General features: G+C 44.6%; 1 protein-coding gene across 3 annotated transcripts in view; it reads right to left on the minus strand.

Moving 5' to 3' along the window:
- AKAP12 (A-kinase anchoring protein 12) overlaps nt 1-26,461 on the minus strand; it is a 75,635-nt gene that overhangs the window by 18,660 nt on the left and 30,514 nt on the right. For all 3 annotated transcript variants that reach the window (XM_036316409.1, XM_036316407.1, XM_036316408.1), the window contains one exon: nt 16,272-16,386. In XM_036316409.1, the coding sequence (XP_036172302.1) occupies nt 16,272-16,386 (115 nt within the window). The remainder of the gene's footprint in view (nt 1-16,271; nt 16,387-26,461) is intronic.

Raw genomic sequence — 26,461 nt, forward strand, 5'->3', positions numbered from 1 at the left:
GGCGCGGGGCGGCTCGTGGTCAGTGAGGCGCTGCACACACCCAGGGAGGGTTTAAAAGTTGCCGGGGCCAACAGGACCCCGAGTCAGCAGCGTTTTTATCTAAACCATGACTTCATTCCTGGCACCCCGTTAGTTCTGTATCTCGGCTTTTAACATGATTACGGGAATAGCCGCACAGATAGGAAGTTCTGCTGGCGTTTTTAATAGCGTTCTGCGCCCTTCTGTTTGTTTAAAAGCTGGTGAGGTGCAAAACACGGCTCCTTTGTGGCACCTGGGGTGCGTGCTGTTTCGCCATCTGTTCCACACACACGTTGCACGGGTCTGGGGGCTGGTGTCCTGTTTCCCGGACTCTCTGAGAAGGGCTGTTACAAGGCAAACTTTGTGTCTTCAACCCTTGATCAAGGCAACTTTTAAAAAAGCCCAAATACGCGAGCATTCAGTCTGTTTGGCTTTAAGCTAGACTTTTAGATCCAACGGTGCCACATAACAACACACAGACACTATCACTCCTCTGACAGCCAGGCACACAGCAGGGGAATCAGCCGGAGCCTATGTTAGAAATTCAGAACATTTTAGGCAGCCCTAATTTTTTGAAAAATCTTCAATCAAGGGTATGTTTTTATTGATTTTAGAGAGAAAAGGAACATTAATGTGAGAGAGAAATATTGGTCAATCACCTCCCTTATGCACCCCCAGCGCGGATTTAACCCTCACAATCTAGGGATGTGCTGTGACCAGGAATCGAACCAGAAACCTTGTGGTGTAAGGGAGGACACTCCAGCCAACTAAGCCACCCAGCCAAGGCAGGCAGCCCTACATTCTTAAATTCTTTTTCACCGAAACTTCGGCTTTGTTCTCTATATAAAGACGCAAGGTAACTGATAAAAGAGTCGGTGTGCTCTCATAATTTTGACACACTTTTTTGTATGCCAATCTCCGGTTAGGGTGGGCCCATTTAGGCCTCCTGGGTCAATTTCCTTCTTTTCATCCTTTTCCTATTCATCTCCTCATGCCCTGCCTTTCTGACCTTATTAATACAGGCTCTTCCTCTAAGCAAACAAAACAATGGTTTTATGATTTCTCTTTTCTTTAGACCGCGAAGATCTTGTTCATTACTCCTAGGGGCAGGGAGGAAGGTGGGGGGCATGGGTGTAACAGGGTGGTGTGGGTTTATCAAGAAAAAACAAACTAATACAGAAGTCTCAGCTCCTTCTGGCCACGAGGGGGCGCTATGCACCACATTCAGGCCTAAACTGAACAGAGTTAGGAAAGCTTCCTTGCTGGCTATCTGACCTTTTAACAAAAACCAGCCTCATCCTCTCCATAGACCTGACTTCCCTCTTCTACCCCGGCAGATGCCCAGCCGGGCCCAAAATCCACGTGGCAACGGGGAGCTGTTGCTCAGAGTGAGCCACCTCCCAGCTTCCTAACCTGTTATCCTCCATGAAGGAGCCTTCACTCTGGTTCACAAATTCCTTCCATTACAATAGGTGAGTGAGAGATGCTGCTGGTGCTAATGGTCCCTCTGCAGCCCACACATTAGCTCCGCATTCCTCCCCCCCCCCCCCCCCCCCCCCGCCTCCATCCCGCCATGCCCCCAGCCCCAGCCCTGTGGCTGTGCTGATCACGGATAAAGCCGGCTCTGGAGGCTACATTTGTGACCATTAGCTGAGTGGCCTGTAGCCTTCCCAAGTATGGGGATCAGCCCACACACTGGGTCCCTAGGTGGAGCCCACACTCTGTGTCCCCTCCCAGACTTGTCCCAGGAGGCCTGGCTACCTCCAGGGTCTGAGGCCTCAGTTCCCAAGCTCTCAACTCCAGCTGCTGGGGACAGCACAGGGCTTCCTTTCACTGGGTGTCACCTGTGCAGGACACACGTTCCACTTCCGGGTGCACGCACCGATGTGACCTCGCGCCATCCGCTCCTTCCATCCCCAAAGTGTGACTTCTAACAACAGGAGGAGCTGCAGCTGTTCCCTGAGCTGGGTAGGAAGATGCTTCGCTAGTTACCAAGTTTAGGTCCAAAGCAACATTTAAAAAGGCAGATGTGTTGCCGCTCAGTTGTCACCTCAACTTTTAATTTATTTTGATGACACTGGTAAAGACGCTAGCACAACTGACTTGCTATTCTTAAAGAGGCTGTGCAGAAAGCCGTTGGCTCCCTTAGCAGACAGTTCCCCTCTGTTCCCCACCTCTAAGGGTGGTCACCCACAGGTGTGTGGCCTAGCTGCTCCCTAAGCCTCCATGTGTCTGGATTTAAAAAGAAAAGTCACCGGTCAAGTCCTCGATCAGGACAAACGCAGGAATAAAGATGGCACCTAAGGTCAGTGCACAGAGCAGGCAACCTACTTTTATAACCACTGCCATTCCGTTTTCCTGCTTATGTTAAATCAGAACTCTTAGAGGATGACATTATCACCCAAAGCAAAAGTTATGGGAGAATGTTTACCAACAAAATAGATGACAAAAAAAAGTGTTTTCCCCTAAGGCAGTGCTTCTCAACCTTCTGGCCCTTTAAATACAGTTCCTCATGTTGTGACCCAACCATAAAATTATTTTCGTTGCTACTTCATAACTGTAATGTTGCTACTGTTATGAATTGTAATGTAAATATCTGATATGCAGGATGGTCTTAGGCGACCCCTGTGAAAGGGTCGTTCAACCACCAAAGGGGTCGAGACCCACAGGTTGAGAACCGCTGCCTAAGGTGTCAGGTTCAATTCTCAGTCGGGCACATACCCAGGTTTCAGGTTCTATCCTTGGTCAGGTGTATGCGGGAGGCAACCAATCAATATTTCTCTCTCTCTTTCTCTCTTTCTCTCTCTCTCTCAAAAATAGAGAAAAAAAAATAAAAACAAAACTGCTGCAAACTGGAAAACTATGAACGAGGAGATGAATATATACAATGAATCTAAATGACACCTAAATGTCACAGGCTGGCCCTAGCTGGTTTGGCTCAGTGGATAGAGCTTTAGCCTGAGGACTGAAGGGTCCGATTTGATTCCGGCCAGGGGCACATGCCCGGGTTGTGGGCTCAATCCCCAGTAGGGGGCGTGCAGGAGGCAGCTGATCAATGATTCCCTCTCATCATTGATGTTTCTATCTCTCTCTCCCTCTCCCTTCTGCTCTGAAATCAATAAAAATATATTAAAAAAAATAAAATAAATGGCACAGGCCGGGCAGCTCTCCTGGGCTCAGCATATTTTCAGGTCTCTCTCACTGTGCTACCAACTCAGACAAATACCAGCTAACTGAATTTGCTGGTCCAGTTGAATTGGACATGTTTATACAGACACGGATATTTTGACTCAAAATCCTCAAGACAAATAATCAGGAGACTAGTTCCTCAAAGGGACAGTTGTGATACAACAGAAGAGCTAAAGGGACTTAAAAGCACTGACCAAGGCAATTTAAAGAAAGCAAAGGAAAAACAAATACTTAAAAACACAATCCAAATAACAGAAGTGACATAAAATAAGTATTATGTCTCCTTTTTATCAAGTCCACCTATTTTACACTCTTTGATCTGGCAATTCTATGCCTATGAAATATGCCAAATGAGAGGTAGAGATTTATGTATGAGAATGTCTACTGCTCGGGACGTATAATATGTAAGAACCTAAGTGTCCCAATGGTAGGAAAGTGTATATCGAACTCCTCAGTGGAATATTTGTGATTTATAAATCTACACCTCTTCAGGGCAGATGCAGGATAAAATTATATATTCCATATAGTCCTAATTTTGCTTTTAAAAAATATATATATATATATATGATAAAGAGACCTGGGAAAAAAAGCCAACCATAATGAAATCATGGGCAATTTGTCTCAGAATTTCCCTACATGTTACTAATCTCCTAAATGACCCGCTGTCACTCTTATGGTGAGACCGAAGCACACTGGACACCTGGCCAGTGGGGGGTGGTCCGGGGGGCCCAGCATCGCAGGGCCCTGAACCTCCGATGTCTATCAAAAGTGCAAGGCGGCCTAAACCAGGATCTTAAACTCCCCAGTCACGGACGTCAATGTCAGCAGGCTGAAATCAGATGAGAGTCAGAGTGCGATCTTTTTAAAGTCAGGCAATCAGGAAAAACCTGCTTCCCTACCAGGCTGGGTCAGATCCGTGATCAGGAAGGAGTGCTACCCCAGTGGCCTGTGTTGGAGTGCTCTGCTCATCTGAAGGCTGAACACCTGTCTCTGGGTGGTCCGGAGGCCCCAAGGTCTGAAAAGCTGGCTTCCCCTTCCCGGCCTGGTTCTCCTGAGAGCTGTGTGGCCGGGGGCAAATGTCCCTGGGTTTCAGCTGGCGGGAGAGTAAACATACCACCCAAGCTAATGTTATTCTGAGGTGCAAATAAAGGTTAACGCCCGCACTTCTGAGTGTGTTCTAGAAGCAGAGTACATGTTAGCTGTTCGGCTTATTTTAAATCATGCATTCCTTTTTTTTTTTTTTTTTTTTTTTTTTTTTTAGTTTTTAATGACTCATCCTTTTATTTAACCATTTCCCTGTTGTTTGGCTATTACAAGTAATACGGCAAAAATCTTTGCATTTAAGACTGTCAGAAGTGGGAATACAATGTAAAAAAAAGTCTTAAGGTTCTATACATATCAAAAATTTGCTTTCCCGCAAAAACTGTATCATTTATTCTCTTGGTGGAGGAAAATGCCAGTTTTAACACATCCTGGTCAGCATTGTAAATCATGTTGACAATAGCTGCCTCCAATGGGTGCAAATGGGTTCCTAGAGAGGAGGCTAAAAAAAAATAATTATTTATTATTTTTTTTCAATTTATTTTTTAATATATATTTTAATTGATTTCAGAGAGGAAGGGAGAGGGAGAAATAGAAACATCAATGATGAGAAAAATCTCATTGATCAGCTGCCTCCTGCATGCCTCACACTGGAGATCAAGCCTGCAACCCTGGCATGTGACCAGGAATCGAACCATGACCCCTGGTTCATAGGTTGACACTCAACCACTGAGCCATGCTGACCAGGCTATCTTTATTGATGAAAGTAATACAGATGTCCCTTTTCCCCCCATTAATCCCTTCCAGCCCTCCCCCACCTCCCAAAGTTAACTCTTTATGTGTGAAGCACAGATACAGATATATAACATAAACAGATACATAGTGTATCTATGCTATTAAAATTTTAAGGAGGAACAATTAGGAAAAAAATGTCTCAGGAGACTCCTTAGGGGAGTGATCGTGAAAAGAAGGTTGAGAAATACCTCTTTGAATATAGGTAAGCCTCATTTTAAAGAAGCCTTTAAAAAAACTATATATATATAAAAGCCTAAGTGACCGAACGACCGGTCGCTATGATGCACACTGAACACCAGGGGGCAGACACTTAATGTAGGAGCTGCCCCCTGGTGGTCAGTGTGCTCCCACAGCCAACCTCCCATGGTTCCACCCCTCAGCCCGCAGGCCCTGATTGGCCCCGATCTGTGGTCAGGCCAAGGGACCCTACCCATGCATGAATTCGTGCACTGGGCCTCTAGTGTTCTCTATAAAAAGCAAGCATGTGCCTTTATCATCATTTTTTCAGAAATGCATCCTAATAAGAGAAGCATCATCTTGTGCTAGAAGCAATCAACCTGAGAGTCGGCTCACTTCTCCAAGAGAAACAATCTTTCATGTGCCTGAAGCCATAACCAAAAGGAGTGGGAGGGAGGGGCAAGCTGCAGGGTCAGGCCAGGAAGAAATGGTGACCAGCGACCCAACCCCTCTGTCCCACAGCTCTCCACTTGACTTACAATGTGAGCCCCAAGCAAGCCACAGGTGACTCCAAATTTTCTAGTCATCTCATCGAAAAGAATAAAAAACACTCGTGGTTAATTTTAATATATTTGATTTTCTCCCAATGTATCCATAATGTTCTGTCAACATGTACGCAATGTGGAAAATGATTAATTTTACATCCTTTTTTTGTACTAAGTCTTCAAATCTCCAGGTGAGCACACCTCTAATATGATTAGCCACATCTAACGTGTTCAACAGCCACATATGGCCAGAGCACACACTGGACCTACAAACAAACTGAGCATCCCTCCTCTTTCTGCTAACTTCTTTCCCAATGACAGTTTAATCTCCCTGACTCTTGGGAAGAAATGACCCAGTTACAGGATTACCCAAACTTCTGCAGTGTCCAATCCAGAGCTGGTCCCTTTGTTTTCTCAGGAGCACAAACCCAAATCCTACAGTAAACACTCCCACCTCCTAGGCAGGCGTCCTCCCTTGGTGCAGCCACTACATAAAGGTCACAGGGTTGGACTGCAGATGACTTCTTAAGTAGCAAGGAATTCAATTCCTATTCAGAGATTTAATGCTTACAGCTGTCTTTTGCATTGTCTCTTAATTTGAGTTAGCATGTTCAAATCTGTTATTTTTTCCCACCAACTTTTAAGGAGACTTTGCAGAGAAATAAACTTTTAAAAGAAATCCTCAGAGACATAAAAGATCCTGGAGCCCAGAAAAAAAATAGGATACTTCAAAAAAGAAATTAAAAATATAGTAACAAAAACAAACCATATAGATAAGCAAAATGAACCCTAGTCTTGAGGACATGCTCCCAAAACACAGAGCCAAATACGAAGAGATAAAAAGTAGAAAAAAAGGTTTTACTTTGGCCCCATCTAGAAAGTCTAAAATCTGAACAATGATAATTCCGCAAGGAGAACAGAGAAAGGAAAAGAAGAAAACCACTTCCCTAGAGTGAAGTGCATGCGTCTGTGGACTGAACGTGGTCAGGAGAACCCAGCAGGATGACTAACGGATTCACACGGCACCCGTCGTTATAGGATCTTCAGGGGGCTGAGGGCGAAGGATGGACAGGACCCTCCGCGCTGTCCCGGGATTAAGACGCAGAACAGCATCAGCCTGACTGACTGACTCCTGTGTTCGAACACTGAATGCAAACGAACACACCTGGGAATGTTCCGGGCCAAGGCTGGACAAGCATGAGGCAAGCGTTGCATTTTTGTAAGAAGTTCACTCACTGGGTTTGGACAGTGAGCCACAGAGCCTGCGGTTCATCTCGGGGACTCCGCGGGAGGCTGGCTGAGGGGCCAGCCCTGGCTCTGTGACTCTGCCACTCCATGGACAAGGAACAGTTACTTGGAAAGTGCGACTTCTCCTGCTCTCACTTCTAGCTGCTGTATCAGGTAAGGCGCTGAGCTTACGATCATGGTGAGTGAAGTACCGAAAGGGTGAGCGGTATTTCCAGCAGTAGAAATACATACCGACGTGTACTAATACTTCATTCTTTTTGGCTTTGGCTCATGTACCAACATCCTTGGTAAGAGGTCTCTCTTGTATAGTCTCCCTCAATGTACTGAGCTCCTCTGACCAATTCTTTCGGTACGTAATCGTTCTTGGTGTGAAGCAAACTAAGTTGTTCTCACTGTTTATAGAGTTTGAGAGAGACTATTCTTTTTTTTTTTTCTTTTTTTTTGAGAGACTATTCTTAAGGAGCAGGAATGTTGACATTGAAACGCAGCTATGCTTGGCAAGCTTCCATCACACACATTCATATTTGAAATATATATATAAGCCCTGGCACTGTTCTTTTAATGTGGGACTTATTTTCTCTGGAGATGTTTTGCCTAGGGAAGAAAAGATGAAAGAGAAGACATGATGAATGTGTTCTAATATTTAGAGGGCTGCCGTGTGGAGAAGGGAGGGGATCTGTTCCAGAAGGCAGCGCTGGGAGCAGAGCAGGGCAGTAGGGCGCTGGCTTCCTTTTATAGAGAAACCCCCTGACCTTCCAGTGTTTAGGCAGGACAGTCTCCGACCTGGGGGCAGGAGCCTGGATAGACAGCCGCACGTCCCCTTCCACCTGACTTTTCATTGGTCCCTCGTGAAGGCAGGTGCTCTGGGCTGAACTGTGTCCCCTCCCAAAAGAGAGACCTCAGAGAAACTAAACGTGATGACACCTTCATCTTGGACTTCCCGGCTTCCAGACTGAGAGAAAATAAATTTCTGGCCCTGGTCGGTGTGGCTCAGTTGGTTGGGTGTCATCCTGTGCACAGAAAGGTCGCTGGTTCAATTCCCGGTCAGGGCACATGCCAGGTTTCGGGCTTGATCCCCGGTAGAGGGTGTGCAGGAGGCAGCCAATCCATGTTTCCCTCTCATGTTTCCCTCTCACATCACTGTTTCTCTCTCTCCTCCCCCTCCCCCCACCCTCTCTCTAAAAATCAATAAAAATATTTTTAAAAAATTTTAAATAAATAATAGATACATAAATAAATTTCTGTTGTTTACACTACCCATTCTGTGGCCTTTCATCATGGCAGCTCTAGCAAGGGAACACAGCAGGATAGCTGCCTTGTGTTTGGTGTCAGCCTAAATACTGCAAGGCCACACAAAGACACATTCAGGCAACCCGTTCGTCCATTAATTAAATCTAGCACATATCGCTTTTCACCCAAGTACGTAACACAGGCACTGTTAACACTGGAGGTAAGAGGTGGACATCGGCAGGGTACTGACACTTTCGCTACACAAGTAGTTGGGAAAAATCCAAAGTATGCTACTCAGGAATAAGACTCCATTGATACGCTAAAAAGTTGTAAAGTTTAAGCCCAGAGAATATGTCTTCTGGAAGTTATGAAGCCATCCTTTCATATAATATGGGGGCACTGAGCTCTAGGGCATCTCAGGGTAGAACCATTAGGAGTGGCTATAGTAGGTGAAACTGGGGCGGAGTCGATCTCTGAGAAAACACCAACAGAATGTTCATTAAATAAGTTAATTGGCTGAAATAACTCACTGTTTTCATTAGTGGCTTAGTCACAGTTAGGGAGCCATTCATCGTGGGCCACCTCATTCTCTCAGGGGAAAGGGTCTGAATCTTGGTTTATTATCTGGACAAGCCCATAGGCTGTCTCATCAATGCTCTTCCTCAAATGGACCAGAGCATCAACGCTACTCATGAAGGAGTGAAGTAACCTCTAAACGTTAGCCACGTATAAGTCTCTGCAGTAATTAAAGATTGGCTGGCAGTCTTTAGGGCAAGTAGGTATGGCATTTATCAACACCTTTCACCCATCCTGGGCCATAACCAACCCCTATTACATAATTCCCATCTTCTCCCATATGCGGGGGGTTGAGGGGAAGACATGTTACCTGTAGACACATTTATGAAACTACTTCTCTTTCTTTCATACCTAAATGAGTACACAAGGGGACATTCTCCAATAAATTTTCCCCTCTTGAACTTTTTGTTCATCAAATGAAAACTTCAAATCTAGGAGATGGCTTTTAAGACCAGACTAAAGAGAAAAAGCATAAAGGTGTTCTTATAAAGAGGCACAAAGAAATTATCAAGTAGATTCCCACCCACTCAAGGTCACTTCAGTGTCGTCAGCGGCCAACCCATCATTGGTTTCTAATGCCTATATTATTACCAAATTCTGAGGTTACTCGATCATAGCATTTCAGATGGATGAAAAGACTCATGTCACAGGTGGAAACTGACGCTCAGAGAGATAAAGGGATGTGTTCAAATCAAGGTTACACGGTGGCATGAAGTGATTTATAAAAGGGAGGGAGAATGAATAAAGATCTTATTCCTTCTACCTTCCCTACCCCCATTTTTTTTTTAAATATATTTTATTGATTTTTTACAGAGAGGAAGGGAGAGAGATAGAGAGTTAGAAACATCGATGAGAGAGAATCATCGATCAGCTGCCTCCTGCACATCTCCCACTGGGGATATGCCCGCAACCCAGGTACATGCCCTTGACCGGAATCGAACCTGGGACCTCTCAGTCCGCAGGCCGATGCTCTATCCACTGAGCCAAACTGGTTTCGGCCCTACCCCCATTTTTTAAGCTAGAAGGAAAAATTAAGGTTCATTGCACTGTCAGACTTGGATGCAGTTCAGAGGGAAAAAGTCTTCTCCATACAGCTTGACTGTTAATTACTAACAACAACAACAACAAAATCTGTGTTTCTTTAAAGATGAAAGCACTAGAATATTATACCCAAAATTTGTCAATGACATAAGTAATTTCAGAGAGGCATGCTAAGAACATCGCTACAGAGCGGGGAATGGATTAAAACCGCTCCCAGAAACTGCACACTGTCGTACTTTTGTCAAGTTCAAGGCCTATTTTGTGAATGTTCTCCCTCGTTTTCAAAACATTACAAAACAGGATACAGCTTGAGAAACTGTCATGCAATAATATTGTACTCGAAATACCAGAGTAGGGAAAACAAAAACCCCTCTCTTTGTGTATTGAGCACTTACGTTAGATAGCATTTGAGGACCAGGAGTCCTCATTTAATCACGAGCAGGTCAGGGTCTGATTTCACGTTTCCAGGCAACACCTGGGCAACCACTAGCACGCACCTGCGAGAGCCCAGCGCGAGGACTGAACAGCATGCAGCTGTGTCGGAGCTGATGCCACAAAGCAGCCACGGATGACTGTATAAAGCTGCGTGCTAACCTACGCAGGAAATACATGGATATAAAGCGAAAAACAGATCCTCCTCTCCCATAGAAGTAAACGTATCATATTGTTAACTCTAACTTAAACGGTGTCTTCATTTACTCAAATATTTGTTGAGCACTTACTATGTGTCAGACACTGTTCTAGGCCCAGGGGATTCCAGATTGAATCATCTAGACCCCTCCTCGGTCCCTAGCAGAGGTGTGAGTAAGACACAGACATGTGGGAATGCCAGATGCTGACAAGCGATGTGGAGAGAAATAATGAGGAATGTGGGCAATAGGCATGTCTTCATGAAAATACCAACAACGTGCCAATTATGTCCAAATTGAAATAGAAAAGGGTTTGAATCATAAAAACGTTTCTTCCCAGTAGAGAAACAGCCTCTCAGAGAAAAACAAGTATTTGGGGGGAGGGGGTCACCTGGAGCAGCCCTCAGGGTACTCACTATCCAGAAAGTTCTTAAATGATCAAAAGCAAAGAAAAACTACTTGTGATTCCAGAATGGATTTTCTGTACGGTAACAAGATCCGCAGGGAGGGCTGCGATCGCTTGGCAGTAACCCTATGGCCTTGCCATATCCCACAGGCCCTGCACTCCAGGAGCCGGCAGGTTCAAACAGCAAATTTAATAAACGCCAAGCCGGTGCTAAGAAGCACCATTTGCAAAATGAAATTCTCCATTGTGTTACAAGTTAAGCTTCTAAATAACTGGCCAATGGCTCCTTCGTTACTGTGTCTGTGGGAAATATCCAGATCCAGAAAAGTAGAATCCTGTGACATGTCAGAAACCCACCCCCAGAAAAGCTTCTGCTTTAAGCAACAACATTTTGGGGTCTTTTTGGTCTTTATTTTTCTTTTTTTTAAAATATATTTTTATTGATTTTAGAGAGGAAGGGAGAGGGAGAGAGAGATAGAAACATCAATGATGAGAGAGAATCACTGATCAGCTGCCTCCTGCACACCTCCTACTAGGGATCAAGCCCACAACCGGGCATGTGCCCTGACCAGGAATTGAACCGTGACCTCCTGGTTCATAAGTCGACACTCAACCACTGAGCCAGGCCGGCCAGGCTGGTCTTTATTTTTCTTGGGGTGAGTATTGCCTCTGGGGTCAGAGCAGCCATACAATAGTGGTCCCCATGCCCATTACCTGAGCAACCTGGTCACCATTCTCTGAGGAGGGCAGCACAGCCTGTTCTCTGGTTAGTGGGCTGATACTCTGAAAGCAGCGCCCCCAGTGGCCAATGCTAGCGCACAGCATCCAACTGCTGGTGCAAATGTCCTCACTCTGGGTGTGCAAACAGTACAAAGCCCGTGTGAGCAAACATGTCAAAACCAAAAGAAGACCACCACTGTTTATTTGCTCACACAAACACACGTGACCTGTGAAAGGTGGAGAGGAAACATGGCTCTCACATGCTTTACGATGTTGGCTGTGTCTACTCCGCAGAAAGGCAAAAAAAAAAAAAAGATGCCTTGTCAACAATAAATTCAAACGTATTAAAGCCCGAGACAATTGCTTGCTTGCTGGTATACAGCGATGAGTTCTCTAGGTCCTTTAACAACCAAATATGTTACTGCCAGAACAAAGAAGGGTCTTTACATTTTTTAATGTCACAGTGTTGAATTTTCCCATTTGTTTGGGGGAAAAATAATCTGCCCAACAGATACTAAGATTGAGTTTTGCCCTTTTGTTCATCTAAAAGTTCTAATTTGCAAAAGTTTTAAATCTAAAATTGGACCCAGACCAAGATACAATGTTTTAAAAATCTTTTTTTGTTCCGGCATTTAATTCATGGAAAACCATGTAAGCCACAGATACAGTACAAATGACAATTTGGGTTGAGACGTGTCTTTTTTTTCTTTTTTTAATTTTTCGGCAGAAGCAGATTTTCCACAAAACTAATGGCACTTATGCAGCCCCTGAGAATGCTGGGAGGGGCACATTGTAATAGAACTTTCCAGTTGGGAAAGGGCTGCAATTCTACATCAGCAGTTTGATAAATTGTAAGTCACCTAAAAAGAATTCAGAAGGATTAAACCTCCAAGGCTAAAGTAATTTGTTGTGAATTCTTTCTCTTTCTTTTTTATTGATTTGAGAGAGAAACACTGGTTTGTTGTTCCACTTATTGAGGTATTAATTAGTTGATTCCTGTATGTCCTGATCGGGGATTCAATCTGCAACCCTGGCGTATCGGGATGACACTCCAACCAACTGAGCTACCCGGCCAGGGTTTCCTTGTTTTTTTCATTTTAGTAAATATTTCTAATTGTGTGTACTCTCTAAAAGGTGACCCTTGAAATTAAATAATCTTGAAGGTCCCTCCAAAACATGTATACCTGACTCTGCTGCACAGTTTAGAAAACATTTAGTAGGCAGTTCCCTTTTTCTATCATTTAAAGAACATTTACAAGAAAGTAGGATCCCATTTTCTTTACAGGAAGAGGACTGGTTCTGAATTATCAGTATTTCTGGTCTCAGATAGAGAGCAAGCAAGTCAAAGTGCAAAAATACATTCCCTTCTGGCTTTGCTAAACATTGTCACTGTAGATGAAAACCCTCCAGCAGGAATCCCCTAGTTTCTAGTTTTCTCCCAACATGCGATCACCCAGGGCAGGACCAAATCCCACTGTGGGCCAGGCCTCCAGGGACCAGGATGGGTCAGATCTGTTCTTCCTGAGGTTGACTGCTGGAAACCAAGGTCCCAGAATCTTCAAGTAAGTGTTCCAAACCAAATGATGCCTTTGTGTACACGTAGACTGGGTTTCTGGAAATAACTCTGAAATCTAACCATAGGCCATCACTGATGTCAAGAGAAAAAGCACAAAAAATATTGTTTAACAATTTAACATCAGGACTCCGTATTTACCTTACCAGGTAGACAAAGTGGGAACAGAAAAAAACAAACAAACAAGTGTACCAAGCTGCCTCAGAGACCCAGTAACTCACAGGAGAAACAGTTCAGCCTAAAACAGCGAAAGCTCATCCCAAAGGAAGGGCCTCCGGGGGCCTGGGCAGCCCTTGGCTGTGTGTGTGTGTGTGTGTGTGTGTGTGTGTTCTTTCCAAGATGACAAGCCTTCTCAGGATCTTTTGAAGGACGAGGTATATGAACGTCCACTCTTCCTGCACGAGGCATTTACTATTTGCTCAGCAGCCCCAAGGCCAGGGTCAGACGCCTGAGTGGGCTTAGGGAGACAATGGAGTAAGCCTAGGGTGGGGACAGGTCGCTTTCTAGAACAATCAGTGTTGACCCACATGGCTGAAAAGTGAATGAAATCATATCTGGACTAAAGGAAGACAGCCAGCAGACCTCCAGCAAACATGCCACAGATAGAAAGGATTACATGGGAACGTGGGCACCTGCCCGGTCTGCCTTCTCTTATCAATCCCACACAACACGTCAGGTAAGAGCCCGACCCTGGCACGACCTCGGTGGCACATTTCAGGGATCCTACTGTCTACTAAATGCCTTCTACTCTCCACCGTTCTTTCAGGGCCCAGCGCCGGCTGTTTTCCTGTCTGGGTTTCCATCCTACCCTTTGCTCCAGAGTACACAGTTCCAATAGGCGAGCCTGTGGACACGCCCCGCGCAGCAGCAGCACAGCAGCTGAGAGCTGGAGCTTGGCAATCTGCCGACATGGGCTTGAATCCTGGGAATGGCATCAGCCCACCTCACAGGGGTGCTGTCACTTTTTAAGGCCATAATGCACAAAAGGCACAGTTAGGACCCATAATAAAAACTGGTGACGTGTTGGCTGTTATTCTTCTCACCTTGGCAGCATCCGGTCTCCATACATCTAAACGCAACCTCACCTCAGCCCCCAGATCTTAACCCCTGGCCTCAAACGATTGCTCCACCTGAACTCGGAGCAGCTCTCATCTCCTGCAGAATTCATTAGACCACCACCCCGTCTTCACCTTATTTTTATCTGCTGCATCTGTCCTTCCACAAACTAGTTTCCTGTCTCCCCGGAAGGTGAGCACCATAGGTGATGGGCCATTTCTTAGCGGTTTTCATCTTCCCTGAAGCCCCCAGCACACTGGCTCGGCCATGGAAGGCTCCAAATCTGCTGCTGGCAAATTTGGACAAAGTGTGAGACTTTGGAGTCCGGGTTGGGCCCTTCCGATTATTTTGGAGGAAATGATTTGAAACTCTATACTAGGTTATGCAAACCCTCCTGCTGGGAGACTTGTCTATATCCTAACTTTCTATTGTGCCTATCGTGCCATAGGAAGATCAGCACTGAAGGGCTTAAAGCAGTGGTTCTCAACCTTCTGGCCCTTCAAACACAGTTCCTCATGTTGTGACCCCAATCATAAAATTATTTTCGTTGCTACTTCATATCTGTAATGTTGCTACTGTTATGAATCGTAATGTAAATATCTGATATGCAGGATGGTCTTAGGCGACCCCTGAGAAAGAGTCGTTCGACCGCCAAAGGGGTCGCGACCCACAGGTTGAGAACCACTAGCTTAAAGCAAGTCTCTCAATATGCCACTTTGGTCAGAGGGTTATTTTGAGCTAAAGGCAATCAAAACCCAGCAGATTCAGGGAAAACTCTTCACCTCCACGCTCAATTGCCTAAATGTACATGGGAAAGGGAGCCAGTGCCAGTAAGAGAGCTAGTACCAGAAACCCCGTTTCACCTAAGCAACCTGTTTCCCAAGCATCCCCTCGGCCTTCCTCCCCTTTGTATCTCCAGACCCCACCCCTTTCCTAGCTCAAGAGGTTATAGAAGATTCACTCACCTGGCTGCCTTTTGTGTCTCCTATCTTTATACACCCCCGAGCCCCACACCCCCTGTATGTCCCTAATTAAATTTGTTTTTCTCCTGTTCATTTGTCACGTCATACTGTCTGACCAGCCAAATAACCTGGAAGGGAAGACAGGACAAACTTCCCACCCTACAGCTCGAAGCAGTTTTCTGGGGCCATCAAACAAAACGGGTCCCACGTGTTGGAAGGATCTCATGTACCCCAGGCAATGGCCAGTCTCCTCTCACAGGACTTTCCCATTCACTTGTCTCATTCACATTACACACGAGTCGGTTTACCTTGTGCCAAATCATCCATGTATATCCTTCGATAGTGGGTGTTAAGTTATTCCTTCACTGATGACGAAATAGAATGACGAAAAGAGAACTCAAGGACAGAGCCAGGTTCTTCAATATGCGGCCCTTCACATGTGGGCCTTCATGGGGGCTTGATTCCGACACGAAGGTGTGGTTCTCGCCACTCCTCATGGGCTGAAATCAAACCCCTGGTTCCGTGATGGGAGGCTCGCTTTCCAGTAACCACCCCTCTAGGATCTCAAGGCTCAAGGGCTATACGCATACAACATCTCATGGTTTAGGCAAAGGGAGGCGCCCAGCGGGGAACGCACACTACTGACACATCTGTGCACGTGCAGATACTGACTCTTAAAGCAGCAGGACTCCAGCGTTTCCAAGGGTTCACATTAGACACCAGACAAGTAATTGGGACAAGGCAACAGTAGAAACACAAAACAAAAAACATGATGCTCCAGGTAAGGACAGCTAAGAAAGAGGAAATGTGACTTCACTTCCTGTACCCAAGAATTGGAATATAACTTCCTAACCTCAGTGTAGGGCCTACCCAAATGGCCAGATAAATATTTCCTTTTGTAACCAATTCACTGCTTGTCTGGTCAACACCACCCACCCCTAGGGAGCATAACGGTATATACACATCCTGCCCAGGCCGGTGTTTACTCCTCTCCTGGGTTCACTGCAGGTGTCGTTTGCCCTCCAGCCCCTGTGGTTCTGCTCAGAACCAGGAAGGGCGACTTACCCTCTGGGACAGTGACTTCCTCCTCCTGGCCATTCAGGACTCCCTCCTGCGGGGTGAGCTCTTCTTGCTCAGCTAAGCCGTTGAGTGTGGACAGCTGACCATTCTTCTGTAAGAGCTATGGGAAGACAAAACAATTTCAGTCTTCACGGCCAAGTTAGAAATCCTGTAACTTCAAGAAAAAGAAATCATTTTGAGGAGAAATACAGAGAAAGGAGGGTCGATGACAATGAAGATTTAAGTCTTTTTTATTCATCTGAATGATCCAGCTACTTTACAAAAGGTACAAGGAGCTATTGTTAAGCAGATAAATATGCACACAATTCATTCATTCATTCATTCATTCATTCATTCATTCATTCATTCACCTGAATACCATGCATGATTAACACACCCACCACTCCAGGCTTATTTGAGATATAACAAACAATAAACACGTCTCAGGTGTGGTCCCCACCATTTTGAGCTTATAAACTACCATGGAAGGCAGATTTTAAAAAAAGTCTTTTACTTTAATGCTTCCTTGTGATTAGAAGTTATGCATATTTGAGTAGAATATGCGTAAGTGACAATGGGTCCTTCTCAAGATAGAAGGCAGACAGTTAAAAAAAATAATTACTAACTCGCAGCTATGGAAATTGTCATGGCCGAAACCGGTTTGGCTCAGTGGATAGAGCGTCGGCCTGCAGACTGAAAGGTCCCAGGTTCGATTCCGGTCAAGGGCATGTACCTGGGTTGCGGGCACATCCCCAGTAGGAGATGTGCAGGAGGCAGCTGATCGATGTTTCTCTCTCATCGATGTTTCTAACTCTCTATCTCTCTCCCTTCCTCTCTGTAAAAAATCAATAAAATATATTTTTTAAAAAAATTAAAGGAAAAAAAAAAGAAGTTGTCATGAAGGAGGAACACATAGAACAAAGGACAGTAACTGAGGGCCCTAACCCAGGCTGGGGTGTCAGGAGGGCTTCTCAGAGGAAGTAAAGGTAACACTGAGGTCTAAGTTCCCAGGCAAGGGGAGTTTGAGAAGGGGGTAGTGGATGCAGAGAAGGGGGGCAAGTTGAAAGACCCCATCGTTCAAAGGCCAGTCTATCCAGAGTGAACAAAAAAGAGGTATGTAACTTTATATGAGTTATTGTTTTTCCATAAAAATATTACTAAAATGGTCATTTGCAATCTTCCCTACTGGATAGCTTGGGCAATTGAGGTCAGCAGTTGCAAAAACAATAGACATACAGACATGCCCTCAGGCCATTTTTTAAATCCTGAGACTACAGGTAAAAAAATTTTAAGCCAAATAAAAATAACACAATAAAACATAGCTGGTTTGGCTCAGTGGATAATCGGCCTGGCAGACTTAAGGGTTCCAGGTTTGATTCTGGTCAAGGGCACATGCCAGGGTTGCGGGCTCGATCCCCAGTAGGGGGCATGCAGGAGGCAGCAGATTAATGATTCTCTCTCATCACTGAAGTTTCTATCTCTCTCTCCCGCTCTCCCTTCCTCTCTGAAATCAATAAAAATATATTTTAAAAATAAATAAATAACAAAAATAGCACAATAACCCATAGGAACCTAAAGATTTCAACAATGCTTTATAGCTCATGTACTTTTCTCATTTGTCTTAAAGCCAACGTAGCAGGTGCCATGGTTTCCATTTCACAGGTGAGGACAAGAGACTGCAGGTTGGCTGGACAAGCTCAGGAATGGAGGCGGCTGTGGCCTGGAGGCCACGACTCACCACTGACCACTTCCAGGGTTTTCCTACAACATGATGAATTGTTGCAGGACCTGTTACTACACACAGTGATAAAACGCCTCCAAGAGTATTCCACAGTATCCAGCCCTGGACCCCAAAGAAGCCTCAAAGCTTAACACTCCATTTGGCATCACTCCACGCCGCCGACAGGCCCAGGGAGCAGGCTGGCCAAATCAGTGACTCCCATCAGACCCTTAAAGGGACAGCGGGTTCAAGACGGGACAGCGGGTTCAAGACGGTCCATGCAGAAGGCTTGAACTGTGCTACATTCATTTCACCTGGCTGTTCTGTGCTCCCGGCAAAGCTGCCCTTCAATTGCATGAGCCGCCTCCTGACCTAGTACCGCTGCACTTCAATGCGTGCACTGCCCATGGAATGGTTGGCTTCCACAGGCCCATGCTGAGTCCACTTATTAGTCAGAATACTCAGATTACATTTCCACTTAAGTTCTTCTCTTACCAAAATATGAAAGATGGGACTTTTAAATGAAACCCAATGACAAGAGCAAGGGTAGGGGAGGGAGGGCTCCACAAGGCCCATCAGCAAAAATGTCAATGATTATGAGTATTTTCACTTAATCCCACTAGTTCTGTGCACAGGTTAGACTTACATTTGATTAATAACATGAAGAAGAGCCAAGGGAGGAAAGCAAGAAACATATTATCTTAGGCTGCACGGTAACCCCATGAATCCCAGACCTAAAAAATGCTGACATATACACCACAATATGACAAACTCAACGGGGAACATGAGAAAGCTGTTCTAGCACATTAATTTCAATGCAGTAAATGTTGGTCAACTGTGCGCCTGGTTTAGAAACCAGAACACTGAGGTTTTATAGTGATTAGAGTTCTACAGAGTTTCTATAATTCTTGAAAGATTTCTCATAATGCTTTGTGAGTTATCAAATCCAATTTGATAATTCACAAACGAGTCAAATTGAGTACCTTTTAACGTGAAGGATCTTATAGGACACAGGCACAAACTTTCATCCACGTTTAGAAATGTTATATGTATATTTAGGTGAATGAGTGAAAAAGGTGAAGGGGTTAAGAAGTACAAATTGGTTGTAACAGAATGGTCATGGGGATGTAAAGCACAGCATAGGGAATATAGTCAGTAATCCTATATAATAAAAGGCTAATATGCAAATTGACCAAACAGCAGGAACGACCAGTCGCTATGACATGCACTGACCACCAGGAGGCAGACACTCAACGCAGGAGCTGCCCCCTGGTGGTCAGTGAGCTCCCACAGGGGGAGCACTGCTCAGCCAGAAGCCGGGCTCACAGCTGGCAAGTGCAGTGGTGGTGGCAGGAGCCTCTCCCACCTCTGAGGCAGTGCTAAGGAGCAGTGAGCCCAGCGGTAAGGAGCAGTGAGCAGGTGGGTGGTAAGGAGTGAGGGGTCCCGGACTGTGAGAGGGCACAGGCCAGGCTGAGGGACACCCCTCCCCCCGAGTGCATGAATTTTGTGCACCAGGCCTCTAGTATTCTAATAACTAATTATGGTGCCAGGTGGGTGCGAGATTTATCAAGATGATCACTTAGTAAGTTACATAATGTCTAATCATGTGGGGAGGGGGTATACCTGAAATCAAAATAATAATGCATATCAATTGTAATTGAAAATAAAAAAATGATTTAAAAAATGTTATATGTATATGATGTATATTAGACGATGTAAATAAAGTGAGTCTTAAAAACTGAGATCACCTGCCAGCCGACTTTGTATGTGAAATGTGGTAGATAAACGTTAGATCAGTTATTCCCAGCGGCCGCAGGCAACTCTCTCTACTTCAGGAAGGCACCTGATGAAGTGACTTTGGTGACAGGCAATGTATGACAGAGACATTGTTACAATTGAGTTTTAGCATATTCATAGCTTGGGTCCAGCAAGCGCACCCAAACTGTAGCCCCTGGGTAATGTCTCAAGTGAGCAGTCAGAGTCCATGACACGCTGACGCCCCACACAAAAATGGGACTTCGTTCCTTGCCACACCCGGCATTTTCACCGCTCTGAGCCCCACTTGGAGATGCTTTTTTACAGCACCTCCTGTGTTCTTGGGGATGGGGAATTAACTTTCCCTCGCCAGAAAAAGGGGGGCCTTGTTTTCCTTTCCTCCCATCCTAAACCATCTAAATAACTCATACTGTTGCTAGGGGTTCAGGTGCCTCTAAGAGTTACCAGTACATTAAGGTCACCCCAAATCATAAGAAACCTAACCCACACTCCTTAACATTTAAGCCCTTTCTGTCTGTATATGCCTATGGGCATTCATTTTTTTAAAAAGGGAGAATACATGCTTTTTATAACCTGATTGTTTCAGATATTATGGATGTATTTCTTTATCAATAGTCAATAAACACGTAACCGCTCGTCCTCAGTCATTCTCTCAAAAGTTATGCCTTTTGAGATGGGAACAGACTTGAAAGACAGGCTCCTTGCATTTAAACCCAGTAAGCACCAGAGAACCTATTTTCCCACTGGCTTTGCGCTTCAAAAAGGGTAAGCGCCTCCTTTGAGCAAATCAAAACCCTCAATGTTTTCAAGCTTATATCCTCTGAGAAGGTCAGCCAGAGTTCACTCCCGTAAAGTATTACCACATTACAGCTAAACAAAACGCTGAAAAAAAGATCTCCAGGGCTTCCAGCAGCCGTGTTTTCCTCTCGTTCCTGTAAGCACAACGGACAATCTCCAAAATGGCAGCCAAGGCATTGCAGAAAAATGACCAGATTTGGCTCCCCTTCCTTCTCCACTGGCGTAAGCCATGGGGGTCTCAAGCTCTTTAATGAATGGACAAAGCAGATGCGCTCCTGACAGCTGTCAGGATGTGGGGAAGAGGAGGTGGGCCTGCTACGGTCACTGTGTTCACCACCGAAGCGATGCTCCGGCGGGTCATTCTCACTGGAGGACGCACCGGGTGGGAGGGGCCCCGGGTCCCGCATTCCAGGTGGTAGATGGGGCTGCGAGCCTGCAGTTCACCCCGACTCCAGCGGCAAACCCCACGAAGCAGAACTGTTAAGTGGGTGTAGGCAGGAAGGAACCAGAACCTCATGAATATAACAAGGAAACACACATAATTAGAATAAAAAAGATTACTTGGAAGGAATTTTAAATCCATGACAAAATTTGTAAAGAAAACTCTTCAGTGTGTTTCCTTCGTTCTAATAGAAAAGTGTTTTGAAAGTAAAACTTTAGAAAAAGTCAAAGAGAAGAAAATCTAAATCAGAGTATAGGTCAGTAAATGTCTTTGGAGATTAAGTTTAAGTGTGCATGCCCATTGGCTCTACCTAGTCTAACAGATATGGATCTGTATACACATGCAAGATGCGCAACACACAATAACTGATCATAGCAACAACCTTAAACATCTATCAGTAGAGGGAAGAATGAAATGATGAGATATCCGTATCATAGAAAGCAATGAAAGGAATGACGTAAATCTAGACACAGTGATGTGGGTAGCTGTCCCCAATGAAAGTGGAAAAAAGCAAGTTGCTGAGACTGTTTGTTGCTTTATAATTTCTTTAAGTTAAGACAAAAATAACTAACAGGAAGGGAGGTGGGGGGAAAGTGTTTGCTCCTATGTTTGTAGAAGCATTAAAAAAAAAGTCAGGAATGAGCCCTGGCCAGTTTGGCTCAGTGGATAGAGCGTCGGCCTGAGGACCAAAGGGTCCTGGGTTTGATTCAAGTCAGGGAAGGGCACATACCTTGGTTGCAGGCTCCTCCCCTGCCAAGTCCCTGGTCGGGCGCATGCAGGAGGCAACCAATCGATGTGTTCCTCTCACATCAATATTTCTCTCTGTCTTTCCCTCTCCCTTCCACTCTCTGTAAAAATCAATGGAAAAATATCCTCAGGTGAGGATTAACAATAAATAAATAAATTTAAAATTTTTTTAAAAAAAGTCTGGAATCATGTCTCAAATCTTTAACAATGGCTACCTCTGTGGAATTGTTTGGTTTTATCCTTTGGAGGGGAATTGAGGAAGAATCATGGTGTACGTTTTATTCACTTTATCGTTATAAAAGTGAAACATGCATTGGGCCCTAAAGTCCATTGACCGTTACGCTTATAAGCATGTCCAATGTATATTTAAATTCCTAGAAACAGGCAGGAACCAAAGTGGAGGCTAAATGTGGGAACCGATGACTCCATCAGCAATCCATAGAATACGAATTTTAGCCCTAATTTTTGTGAGCAATCCGGCCTGAACTCTTTAATCCCTCTCGGCCTCTCCCCACAGCAGTACTTTCCAACAAGCCAGCTTGCAGAAGCCGTGTCTCAGGATGAAAGCATCTACACGGGCAAGCTCCCTCCGAGATGCAGAAAGAAAACCGTATAGCAACACCCATGTTCAAATACTTTCAAAGGTTTTCTTTAAGATGCTGTAACATTATTGGAAATCCTGTGATGTGTGATATAATAATGTGGGTATATTGTTTTATAGCATCCTCAGCGCTTAGAGGTATATAATGCTGGATCTACAGATGACATATCCTGTATACTTTAAAATGCTCAAATAAAATATAAAAATTAACAGGAGACAAAATAAGCTTGGTACAGTGTTGGTGACAGCGGAAGCTGGGGGATGGGCACATGGGTGTTTGTTACAGTATCCTCTGCTCTTAAGGATGGTTTGAAATTTTCCAGAATTAAAAGAAAAACAATATGTTTTCTTTAGAGGAGCTTCTTGCAGTTTAACCTTGGGGTGCAGTCAATAAAATATGTAAAGTCCAGAAAGCTTCAGAACAGTCGACAGGATTTTTAATTGTTTTGTGTTTTAAATAGTAAAATGTTTCATCCCTTCATCATGATCTAATTTCTAATTAACTCAAGATCTATAGAAAGTGGTGCTACGGCAATCCTTATATAGAAGGAAGACATAATTTATATTCCATGAATTTAAATGAGTTTTAAGGCAACCCACAAAAGAAAAATATGAGATCTTTTAACTTGCAAGGCTTTCCAAAGAGACGGAATATGAACTGCGTATCCAGTTTCCGAGGAACTGTCAGCACGTTGAGCCGAGAGCTCCCTCGGGCCACCTGAAGCCGAGAAGAGAGTGTCCCCCCCGCCCCCCCAACACACACACCCCATCCCAGTCGGGAGTGATGCTAGCGACCTATAAACAGAAGCAGCCCTGGTCTCTGAGAAGCTGACCTTTCTGCCCCCAATTTTCCTCCTGGAAGGGATGACAGACCCTCCTGTAAGTGTGACAGCTTCCCCCCCTCAACTCTTCACACCCCGAAGCCTCTGATCTTTAAATAAAACCTCTGCTTGCTACTTCTTTCCACTCAGATATCCCACAGATCAAAACCCGCAAGCAAACATCATCTGACGGGTGACACTGCTTCTAACAGGATGGCGATAGTTTCAAGGACCCAGAAAGGGCGGGGAGGGGCATCTCATCACCATCATCCAGAGTCAGGACGGCTGCCAGCCCTGTACAATGAGAACATAGCGTCCAGCCAGGCCGGTGTGGCTCGATGGTTGAGCACCGAACTATGAACCAGGAGGTTGAGGTTCAATTCCTGGTCAGGGAACATGCCTGGGGTTGCCGGCTCAATCCCCCGTAGGGGGGCATGCAGGAGGCAACTGATCAATGATTCTCTCTCATCATTGATATTTCTATCTCTCCCTCCCTTTCCCTTCCTCTCTGAAATCAATAAAGATATATTTTAAAAAAAGAAGAAAGAAAGCAAGCCAGGGTCCAGCTGTCTGGACTCCCCATACACCAGCATTTTATCTTACAGGTCTTCATTTCTTAGATCTGACTTGGAGTCCACAGTGTTGTTCAACTGGACAACATCCCCCTACCAAGTGCCAAAAGTAAAAAATACTCACCAAGGAGCAACATGTAACCAAGTTCCTACTTGATTGGCTTAGACTGCTTTCACTGTGCACCATGGATTTAGTTAAATCCTAGTGGAAAATATTCTAATGTGCAGAATGCGAAGATTAATCTGATTTTGCCTTCGAAATGGCAATGCACTATATAAGGGAAGTTTCTGGAATAGTATCTGAACAGCACATGAGCCTATGGGTGCATAAATGCCACTTGGTGAAGGGTATAAAAACCACATAGACAGTCTCTGGTCACTGCCTACAAATCCCTGATTGCTCGTAGTTTTCAGTAGAATTTGTGAAAATTACTTACGGTAGTTAAGTAACTGCCTTACTTACTCAGACTCATTCTTCCAGACAGATATGAGAGAAAGAATGAATGCTAAGAGAGCCACTGAAAATCACTATTTGCTTTTAGGGTGCAAAATTAATTTTCATTTTAATTGAACAGTATTCAAATTGTTGAGTGTTTTAGAGAATAATATCTCATTTTGATTACTTAAATCCCAAAGGACACTGCCCACTTCAGGTGAACTCATTTTATTAAAAATGTTGGGGGGGTGCGGGTGGCGAGACGGTTTCGCTCAGCGAATAGAGTGTCGGCCTGTGGACCAAAGGGTCCCAGGTTTGATTCCAGTCAAGGGGCACATACCTTGGTTGCAGGCTCCTCCCCAGCCTGGGCCTTGGTCAGGGCTCGTGCAGGAGGCAACCAGTTAATGTGTTTCTCTCATATCGATGTTTCTATCTTTCCCTCTCTCTTCCACTCTCCCTAAAAATCAATGGAAAAATATCCTTGGATGAGGATTAACAACAACAACAACAAAAGAATGTTGGGGGGGGGGGCAGGTAGAGGGTGGAGGTGGCAGAGGGTATATGGGGGGAAAGGGGGCAAGAATTTTTTTTTTAAATATATATTTTTTAAAATAAATTTTATTGATTTTTTACAGAGAGGAAGGGAGAGGAATTGAGTTAGAAACATCGATGAGAGAGAAACATCGATCAGCTGCCTTCTGCACACTCCCCACTGGGGATGTGCCCACAACCAAGGTACATGCCCTTGACCAGAATTGAACCTGGGACCCTTGAGTCCGCAGGCCGATGCTCTATCCACTGAGCTAAACCGGTTAGGGCAAGAATTTTTAAAAAAGAAATAAAACAATTCATTGGCCTGTAAAAAAAACAAGGAAGACATAAGGAAATGCGTAATGCTAAGAATTATCAATGTCAGGATTCAGGTTTAAAACTTAGAAAATTCTTTGACATCTTCAGCAGAGATTAAATCAACACGGATAAAAGGAAAATGCTGTAGGATGAGGTAAAAAGAAAGATGGACAGAGATAGATGGATAAGAAACAAAAAAGAATGTTATCTACAAATTAGGTCTCTAAATGTCAAAGATCAGCTTTTTCCCAAACTAGTAGCCAAGCATAATGGTAATATACCAGGTATACCAATGCCATTATACCAGGAATTATCTCAGAAGTGTTCTGTGCTCAAATTGGCTTGGGAACTCTGATCTAGAAAAGATAAGCAGATTTATTTGACTTTGGAAACTCTTTATTATGCATTTTTTTCTAAAATGACTTGCAGAACCCTTTGTGAGCCACAGCTATTAACATCCCTCCTAACTAAAAACACCAGGGTAAATACAGTATGTTTTAACACACAACATTTCAGTCAAATACTGCCCTACTCTGAAAAGTTATAGTTGTTTTAAAAAGTATTAAAACTCCTGGATTCTCTGGGAAAGTATGCAAAAGAAAACAAAGAGCTCTAAATCTGGGGAGGTGAGAGAGCAACCGTGCTGATTTCAGGCAAAGGGAATTTATAAGATCTCTGCTTGAGATTAAGGAAATAAAAAGCACCACCTACCGCCGACAGCAATTCACTGTGTGAAGATGGTCTACCAGAAGTCCGGTATGTGAAATGCCTACCTGGGAATGTTTGGAGTCCCCACAACATTGACGTCTGTATTGTGCTTAGGACAGAGAGATGCTCCATGAATACAACTGAAGACACCTGTGCATCCTAGGCCACGCCTCTGACACTACCAGCATCTTCCTCTCAGTGGACACTGCACACAGGGATTGCAGGACCTGAGGCATCCTTGTTCCCCACCCCAAATGTGCCACCTAACACTCCTGGTTAAGAATCACTACTCACCTTCAGAGAACCAAAAAAGAGCTCTAAAGGTTGAACTGAACTTGAAGAATTATATTCTTTTTCTTCCCCAACTTGCTTTAAACCAAGTAAATGCATTCCTGGCCCTACCTGGTTTGGTTCAGTGGATAGAGCATTGGCCCACGGACTGAAGAGTCCCAGGTTCGATTTCCGTCAAGGGCATGTACGTTGATTGCAGATTCCCTGGCCCTGGTCAGGCTGTGTGCAGGAGGCAACCTACCGATGTGTCTCTCTCACATCGATGTTTCTCTCTGTCTCTCGCTCTTCCTTCCACTCTCTCTAAAAATCAATGGAAAAATATCCCGGGTGAGGATTAACACGGAAGGGAGGAAGGGAAGGAGGGAAGGAGGAAGGAAATGCATTCCTAGTCACAGTATCGTTGTGTTGGATCAATAACATAAACCATCTAACAGA

This window comes from Myotis myotis, unplaced genomic scaffold (genome assembly GCF_014108235.1).
Source record: "Myotis myotis isolate mMyoMyo1 unplaced genomic scaffold, mMyoMyo1.p scaffold_m19_p_7, whole genome shotgun sequence".
NCBI lineage: Eukaryota > Metazoa > Chordata > Mammalia > Chiroptera > Vespertilionidae > Myotis > Myotis myotis.